The sequence below is a fragment of the Chenopodium album genome, chromosome 20, assembly GCF_948465745.1.
Source record: "Chenopodium album chromosome 20, dcCheAlbu1.1, whole genome shotgun sequence".
Classification (NCBI taxonomy): Eukaryota; Viridiplantae; Streptophyta; class Magnoliopsida; order Caryophyllales; family Amaranthaceae; genus Chenopodium; species Chenopodium album.
This window is the reverse complement of record NC_137853.1, coordinates 39,885,144-39,894,483: the sequence shown is the minus strand read 5'-3', so window position 1 is coordinate 39,894,483 and position 9,340 is coordinate 39,885,144. Positions and strand designations below refer to the sequence as shown.

The 9,340-nt window shown below is 32.8% G+C and overlaps 1 protein-coding gene across 1 annotated transcript; it reads right to left on the bottom strand.

Annotated features, from left to right (window-relative positions):
* Positions 1-1,825: 1,825 nt before the first annotated feature.
* On the bottom strand, positions 1,826-4,507 carry LOC145598318 (uncharacterized). Its single transcript, XM_081654657.1, has 3 exons — positions 3,474-4,507; positions 3,176-3,365; positions 1,826-2,780 (listed from the first exon to the last, which is right to left on the bottom strand). Exons 1-3 carry the CDS (start codon positions 3,828-3,830, stop codon positions 2,188-2,190), a joined length of 1,140 nt encoding a protein of 379 aa, XP_081510783.1. The 5' UTR covers positions 3,831-4,507; the 3' UTR covers positions 1,826-2,187.
* Between the last annotated feature and the right edge of the window lie 4,833 nt (positions 4,508-9,340).

The window sequence follows — 9,340 nt, the reverse complement described above, 5'->3', positions numbered from 1 at the left end:
TTAATAAAAACCAAATAAAGAAAAGGATAAAAATAAATATTAATACAGTAAAAATAATATTCCCATCATACCCTTTTCTTTTCCGTCTATCCCATTTTACCCTCACATTCACTACATACAGTCCTATAGTATCAATATTCATGGATTTTAAAGTATATAAATCGATCATGGATTTTAAGTTTTTAACCAACAACTGATTGCGTTGGTTTTTTAACATAATATCGAGAGCGATTGCGTTGGTTTTTTTAACATAATATCGAGAGCTAGTGTGGTTAAAAAATTATTCCTATAGCATTAACTTTATTTGAATAATAAAGGGTAAAGGTGAAAAGTAAAACAAATTATGAAGGTTCGAGTAAAAATAATGCATGAAAAGAAAAAAAGGAAATGGATCCCACCGACTATTAACTACGAGTAGTCTCTTTGCGTGTACAATGGGTCACAAATAGTGGGCTCCTCCTGTTTGTTCCTCCTGGTGACCAAATATACTCCATTTGTCAGCCTAAAAAAAGTTAATAAAATTAAATAAAATAAAATCCCATCATAATAATAATTTCTCTTTCTCCTGAAACCATAAAAATCCCTATTTACTTCCTTTCAAAAAAAAAATCCCTATTTACTTTCTTGTAACTATGTAAGAGAACAACGTTTCACCAGGCATCCCATCACAGAGGAGACACATTTTGAACATATTTAAACATCAAGGAAAAGGATTGCTTAACCATAACCATGATTCATTCATGTATCTAAACATCACCACCACAAAATAATCCTAATAATTTGCGATTCTATGTTGATCGATTGTTGATGGACTCGAGAAGGTTCTGGACGAGACGAATTACATTACATACAGGCGAAATCTTGGAATCAAAATGAACGTAGCTAAACACCGCCTTTTTATTGCTACAAGTGAAGAATCATACAACCACAAAAGGACAGAACTTAGATTGACTGAATGTGAGAGGCTTCCCTAAAGAGTAAAGAACCATCTTTTTCTTTTATCATCTTTATAAAGAAGGTAAAAGATCAAACTCACAACCTACCCAGTAACAAGCAAAGAAACACAAAAAGAACAAAAACCCCATATTATAAGTGTTCACATGAAAAAATAAACAGAGAAGAATTAGTCAAACATAAAAAATAATTAAGTCAAATTAATCTGATCAAACCCAGAATCTGTACTGAAAAAACTAATTAGAAGTACTAGTTTCTAATTTCTAATGTACTTTAAAAACCATTTGATCTTATCCAAATTAAGATTAATTTATAATTGAATTAACAAAGAACAATGGCAGATATATAATACGGAGTAATGTTTATTTTTATATTATAATGTTGAAATAGTGTGATGAACATAAATTTTCTCACACCACCTTCAATCTCTCACCCACAATAATCGAGATAGCACGAGGGTTCAATTCAATTTTCTCACTAGATTCTCCACTTCCCAGCTTACCAAGAAAGTAATTTAATTAAAATATTAACTAGCCTGAAAAAAGGATATAGTAGTTGCTAAACAACAAAAATAAAGCTGAATTCAGAATTCTCACCTTTCTTTTCCCTTTTTCTTCTTCTCCCTTTTGTCTTTGCTGTATTCTCAAATTGTCTTAAGCTACTGCATATCAGATGATTAAGCTTCACACTCTTAACATGTTAATACAGCAAAGGTGTATAGCACATACAGAATCGAACATTACGAGTCGAACAAACAGAGAACAGCGAGAATGAATTGAATAAACAGATATCGAATGAGGGAAAACAAGATCGAAGGTGTATATAATCGAAAAATTAAGATCGAAAAACAAAGATTGAAGATGTAATACTATATATGACAATATATTTGCTGCTTTTTTGTATATTTATTGATATGATTGATATCAGTAGGTAGAGATTGTAATATAATAACCCTTACAACAAAAAACCAGAAGGGATTGAAGGGAGAGAGAGCTAGAGGTCAAAAGCTACCACCCACCCATGCAATTCACTCTTATCAAGTACTGTAGTAGTAATATTTGTTGCTAGTAGTAGTAAGTAGTAGTTAAACATAATCCCCTCTATAATAAACTTTTGCATCTTCTTAACAGTAATTACCCAAAAACTAACTCCCTCAAAAAAGAAAATTTGGGATCAAAAAAAGGGAAAAAATTAAGACAAAAAAAGGATCAAAATTTCATCTTCTTTCATTCTCTATGGTTTCTCCTCCATGATAGAAGCTAAGCCAGTGATTATATTAGCCTCAAGTTCAGGACCTTTCTTGGGATTATTGTTGTTCCTTTTCTCCTTGACATCCTCCTCACCTGAGCTCTCGGACATCTCGAACACCGACTCCGATGGTGGCGAGCTCCGGCTCTGCTCTGACTCATCAGCTTGGTGATGATCAGACTCCGCGGCCCTATTAGGGCTCAGCTCATCAGAATTGATGACAAAGCTAGCAGGGGAGAGTGGGCTCGGGGGCGGAGTAGCGGTGACAGTGGCAGTTGTAGTGGTTGAGGCGGGGGCGATTCGGGTGGGTGGAGACAGCCACTTAGCCTGAACATAATCAGCTTTTCTCCAAGGAGGGATGTGCATACCCTTCTTCTTAAGGCTTTGTTTAGCAGCTTCAGAGAGAATGCAAATTATCTTCGAAAGGCGGTCGGATTTTCCCACAAAGATGTGAGGGAGTGTCTGAAGGATTGATTTGTAGGTCTTGGTTGATCTTGCAACCTCAAATTCTGACCTGAAGTCTATGTCGATTATCAGTCTCTCTCCTCCCACAATCACATCCACATACTCATATTCCCCTGTTCCACAAATTCCCCAAAACTTCAATCAATTCATTTTATTTGCAAATTTTTTAAGTAATTGTAACCCCAATTAAACAGAAATCACTAATTTTCTAGCAGAAATTTAGAGACCAATATGAAAAGAACAATTTTTTTTCTTTTGTATATATAAAAATCATCCTAAAACAGAAATCACTATTATATAGGCAGAAATTCAGAGAATTATAATCTAATCTTTATACTAATACTAACCAATATATTGGGAAAGTTCCAAATTGCTAACAAAAATCAAGAACTAAAACTTCTATATTTCGCATTCAGACATCAAATTTGGAATATAATCAGGCCAATTAGAACAAATAAAGTACCAAATTAAGCTAAAATTAATTTGAATTGAGAGGAAATTAAATTACCAGCTGGAAAAGAGGGGAATTTCTCCCATTTAGATTTGCAAATTGCAGCATCATAACCAAGCGCCATTAAACCTTCAATAACAATCTTCCTAAGCTCATCTTTTCTCTTGCATGTCTTCTTCTCCGCCACAATCTTGGCCGTATCAGCCAACACATTCCTCTCATTCATACTCGCGCACACCACCAAACTCTGCACTCGACAACCAACAGCCACAAATTAGTTCCAATCGAGACGATTAAAAAACGAGGAGACGACAATCGAATACACAATCAAATTGAGCCAATTGATTCAGCTTACCTTGAGAAAGTCACAGACGTCGGCGGAGGACACATTGTTATCCGACTCACCATCGGACCCGTCACTTCCGTTGCCGTTAAAGCAATTACACCGGTTCCTCCCACACCTAACCGCAGACGATTGGGAGGGTTTCTCGTTACTCTCCTCGATGAAATTCTGAACCATCTTAGCTAAACAAACTGAACTCGGCTCAAACATCTCCGACGAAGCCACCGGAACAGTCGGCTCAGAAACCGAGATCCTGAACAGCCGTTTAAGCCGCGACTTCACCATCGGCTGCTTCATCGCCGGCGGCTCAACCACCGGAATTTCGCCGGCGCCGGCGTCAATCGGCTGAATCTTCATCGATAAAGGCATGATGATGTTGATGATCAAATTCCACACCAAAAACCTCCAAAATTCTCTCTCCTCTTTCTTTACACTAACTCTGATGAAGCTTCGCTTTTCTCAATTCCTCGGTACTCCATTTTTGTCATTTTAACCTCCCAAAAAACACGATTTTCAGCTCGATTTTTCCGCTTTTTTCCCTCGAATAATATCAATTGATGTAGATAATCTTCAAATCGCGCTTCATCGCCATTTCTCGCATCTCCAAACAAACCGATTACCAATTTTTTTTATCCTAAATAATAATAATTGATTACAATTATAACTATAATTATATATATAATTCACGGATTCCGAGAAAGATTAGGCGTAAATTATACCCTAGAAATGCTTCAACACCTTGTGATTTGCGAGGTACAGCATGGAATAACTTGTAAACTCTGCTAAGTAAACTCAACCTTTTTTTTTATTTTTTTCTTAATCAGGAAAATAAAATAAATTTTTTTTTAAAAAAAAAAAGAAAAATCAGTGTTCAAATTCAAACTCACACGAATTTGCTGCCATTATTTCTCAGAGAAAGGTGAAGCGGTTAGACTGAATTTTCATGGAGAAAAATGGAAGTTTTTTTTCTTTTTATTTTTATTTTTAGAGTTTGGTGGTTTTAGTTCATCGGTTTAAAAAGGAAGAGAGAGGGTGAGTGTTTATGTGTGAAGAAGGATAAAGAGGAGACAATGGATGCTATGTGAGTTTTATAGGAGTCATGCTGACTAGGATTGAGTATTTGCCACGTGGATATCCTACGTGGCAGGTGGGATAAATTAGGTTCGGGATTTCCGAACCTAAACGGTACGTGGTGTGGTTCGGGGGATATTTGTGTTTTCGTGGTACGACCGTTTACAGCCACGTTCTAGTGTTGGTTACGCTACGTGAGTGGTTAAATTACGAAATTACCCTTTGTTGGTTTTATCTTTGGAAGAAGTTGGTGTAGTGTTGTAATAACCTTTTTTTTGTTTTTTTTTTTATTTTCTACAAACCCCCTCGTAATGCGGGGAGTTTCAAACCTGTCTGTGCCACGTGGCTTGTGTATGTTGAGTTTGGTTTTGGAGGGATGAAATGTCGAAATTACCCCTCGAGAAATTTTTGATTGGGAGGTGAAAGTGGACAGGAGTTCGTCTAGAAAGGTATAGTTATGGGAAGGGTGCGATCGTAATTTTGAGGTGTTGATTGTAACTTTTTAAAATTTTTGTGAGTGAAATTTATTATCTTTAAATTTGTGATATGACAAGTTTTAATTAATTTATTTATTTTTGAAAAAGAGTGAATTTGAGTGACATGACATCGGTAAGTCCCACTATGATCACCATTCACCCAACAATTACAAATTTAACATTGTGATTTTTTAAAATTTTTAGAAAAAAAAAAAACTTGTAATACTACTAATTTAGAGCATGTTCTCATTGATTGAACTCAGCTGAATTAACTGAACTGAACTGAGCTGAACTGAACTGAATTGAATATTTTATAAGAGAAGGAAATTAGGAGCTGAACTGAACTGAATTGAATATTTTATAAGAGAAGGAAATTAGGAGCTGAACTGAACTGAACTGAATTGAGCTGAATTGAATTGAACTGAGCTGAACTGAATTTCAACATAAGAGAACAGGGCCTTAATATGGATTAGAAGGAGTATAAACAATTTGAATCCTATTACTTAAATTGAAAGGTAATGTCGAATTGAAGACTTATGTGGTAAGAAAATTGGAAAAGGTTAGAAAAGTGGTCTTTGGCATATGCTACAATTAGTACTCCTTAATACGAGTATAATCTTTGGCATTATTGTAGGGACCACGTTTTATGAGTCAAAGTTACAGAGAAGAACATAAAAATTTCAGATCAAAATTGTAAACCTTATAAATATAACTAAGCACCGTATTATTTAGTTTGACCAATTGACCTAGCTGGAAACGGTCCAAAATTTAGAGTCATCATATCCTAAATCATCCAAAAAAAATTTTAAAAAAATTTAAAAACAAAATAAATTTACGAAGTTAAAAGTATGTCAGTCAACCTAATACAGCTAAAACTTCTTGGTCAAAACAGGATAGCAGACGTGTAATCGTATATTCTATAGCATCAGATTATTTTATACTCTGTATATTGTCAAAAGAAATAAAAAAGGGAGCCCACTTTATGGGCCCATGGGCTCATTAATGTGTCTCACTTAATGGGCCGTACTATTATGAGAGTAAAATTTTTTCGGCCCATTATAATTAACCTTCTCTCTCTACTCATCCACATACACACACTCTTTTCCTATTGGATAAACCTTAGTCCAATTATTTGTGGTTGGTAGTAATTATATATGAGAGACTAAATATAATTATTAATTATGTTAATGTAGGGTCCATTTTTAAGATAGGGATTATGTGGCTCAAATGTTATCTTATTGTTAGCCAGATCATTACGAAGATGACTCATTAATATTTGATTGATTATGTTTTAAACAATATCTAGCTAGCTTAGCTCATCCAACTGTACTCGTTCTCCAAAATCAAAATTAGTTGTCACATTATTTCAACTTTTCGTGATTTACATAGTGATATATTGATAGAACTTAAATGAGAACAGAAATAATACTGTCAACTTTTCGTTTTTAACCATCAATCAATTAATCAATCAAAACCTTAATCCCATAAGTGGGGTTGGCTACATGAACCAAATTTGATTACTTTGTGTAGTCATCGACATAAAATTAAACTTTCTTGTTTATCTCTTACGATCCAATGCTTCATCTCATGCAAACATAGTGGGTTTTATTTGCTGTTGCCAGTCTCAAGCCTTGAGGAGGACACATCCCATGACATGAGCCAAATTATTTTCGTTTTTAAACATCTTACGTGTAATTATGAATATCAAACAAAGGGAGTATAATCTTACTAACTACGATTACAAATAAAGAGTATTTGGTATATACATGATAGGGTATGCAAATAAAATGTAAAAGCTTTGAGTATGAAATTGAAATACCTACATGAAAACTCCATCATTTTGAGCATTTGGATGCAAAAGAGGAATTATATATAAATGTAATAATGGAATTGCATTCCAAACTAAGTGAGCAAGTTACTAAGAGGATAACGTTATGATTTATGGTCCACATAAAGTGTAACCTTGTTCTTGTAGGATATGTATATGCTAAGCCATAAGAAGAATGTTGTGCATTCTTATACGTTATAATTTGCGGAATATGTTTTTTATTTTTTTTGTTTTCCAAAAATGAATAATACTATTGCAATCAACGAAAAATCAATTTAGAAATTATCGTTGTGTTGCATACGTATTGTAGTAAGAGATAATATATTTCCCATTTATACATAATAAACTTGTATAGTTGTATTTGGTGTTTAATCAACGTAAAATGCTTAAATATCTAATACATTATTTTGAAGGGTCCTACCTCCCATTTTTGCCCATTTCCATCTTTCATGGAGAGTGCATAAACATAAATAGAAAAAAAATGTGCATATATGACCAAAATAGCTTATCAAAGAATTTCTAGTTATGATCGATAACATAATGTATTAGGGAATAACGTTTCTTGCATGTGACCTAATCAATCAAGAATTCAAGACGACTAGAAGATTATATATTACGGTGTTTAAATGACCAATTCACACTTATTTTTTTAAAATAAAAGATACTTCTAACTATTTATCATTCGCCCAACAGTAATATACTTCGCAATTAATTACTTATCAAATCAATTAAACACTATTATTTCATATTGTATTATCTCTTTTTTCTATTTTTTGAAAAAAAGAGTATTGCCTTATCAAACACACAAGGACTGCAAAATGTATATCCCAGGAATCAAAGGCAGATGTTGCCTTTGCAATCAAGTCACTACAGTTGAAGTAGAACTGGATATAAATCATATATATGATGCTTCATGTTAGATTGTTAGCCACTAGCTGGGTCCCCTCCAATAATGTTTTTCCTTATTATACTAAATTTCATGTCAATTTAAAAATATCAAGAAAAAGGAAAAATATACCACAACATATAATTATATACCACTTTACCAGTTCACCTATTCATGAGAATTTCGACTTATTACTATTCATGTGGTAAAAAAATTACTCCGTGTAATAACATAACTTTGAGCTTTATTTTATAGATAAATATACGGAACTTAACCTTGTTGGATGTATCTAATATTCTAATATATATATATATATATATATATATATATATATATATATATATATATATATATATATATATATATATATATATATATTCATTTTTTAAAATTTTTATAATTTTCATCTAATATAATTGAACATTTTAACGATTAAAGATGTATAATGAAGACTGTGTAAAATTCAAGTAAGTTTGAATGTTCAAAAAATAGAGGGAGTACATATAAAACAAGGAGGAAAAACCAAAGCTTAGGATGGTGGATGAGAAGTTTAATTTTTTGGTGTGGGACCTTTTAACATGAATGGCAACTGCATTGCATAAGTGGGTGCTCAACTGCCCTATTATTTCTTTTTGTGCCCTATTATTTCTTTTTGTGCCCAATTATTATTTTGATACAATCCTTATTGAACCCAATATAGGGGGCAAGGGAATTGTACATGAATCTTTGTTAGTTAGGGATTATTGGATTCAAGACATACTATATTATAGTATATACTTATACTAAATTTCAAATCGATACATAATTATACTAATACTGATTATTGTTCAAAGATACATTTGAGTTGGCATGTGTTATATTGTCTGCTATTATATACTCTAGACGTGATTGATTTTTTTTTTTTCCTTTCATGATATGTAAGATCACTTTGGTTCAGGCAATATTAATCAATGTATTTTGTCGTTGGTGAATTGATGTGTTTATATACAACTTTGGTGAATAAGTATTATTACAACAATTAAAATGTTACATTATATGATTTGCTTTATTTTTTCAAGATACCCCACGTGATGATAATTTAGATCGAGTTCGACTAATTAAGAGTTACGATGGAATATTTATATGTATTCTGACTAAGGAAAAGTCTTTGAACGAATGTTAATGTAAATTCAAACTCAAACTAGAGATTTGTGATTACTTTATAATAATCTACTAAGGGTCTGTTCTCTTCAGATTATTTTCAGTTTAGTTCTTAATTTCCTTCTCTCATAAAATATTCAGTTCAGTTCAGCTCATTTAAGTCAATTAAAACAGGCCTTAACATCTGACTCAAACATTTGAACTAGTAGTGTCACAAATAATTAATAATTTTCTTATCACTATTTTTAGGTACATGTGACATGTAATGTCTTTTGAAAAAGATTATAAACATTTCATCAATAGTTAAAGTAACACAACATCAACAATGTTCTAACTAATTATTATCCCTATTTGATATTATTGTGGTACCATATCTGATCCATTACATGCATTCCCCCTAATTCCCTATCCACTAGTCCTACTTTATCCAAGGAAATTGAGTAGAGCGTATAACTCATGCTAAAAATCAAGTAGATAT

Excerpts from the sequence above, each read along its gene's own strand:
- LOC145598318 (XM_081654657.1), bottom strand. The coding sequence starts at position 3,830 with ATGCCTTTATCGATGAAGATTCAGCCGATTGACGCCGGCGCCGGCGAA. Across the intron at positions 3,366-3,473 it reads ACGTCTGTGACTTTCTCAAG|AGTTTGGTGGTGTGCGCGAG; the intron begins GTAAGCTGAATC and ends TGTCGAGTGCAG. Across the intron at positions 2,781-3,175 it reads ATTCCCCTCTTTTCCAGCTG|GGGAATATGAGTATGTGGAT; the intron begins GTAATTTAATTT and ends TTTGTGGAACAG.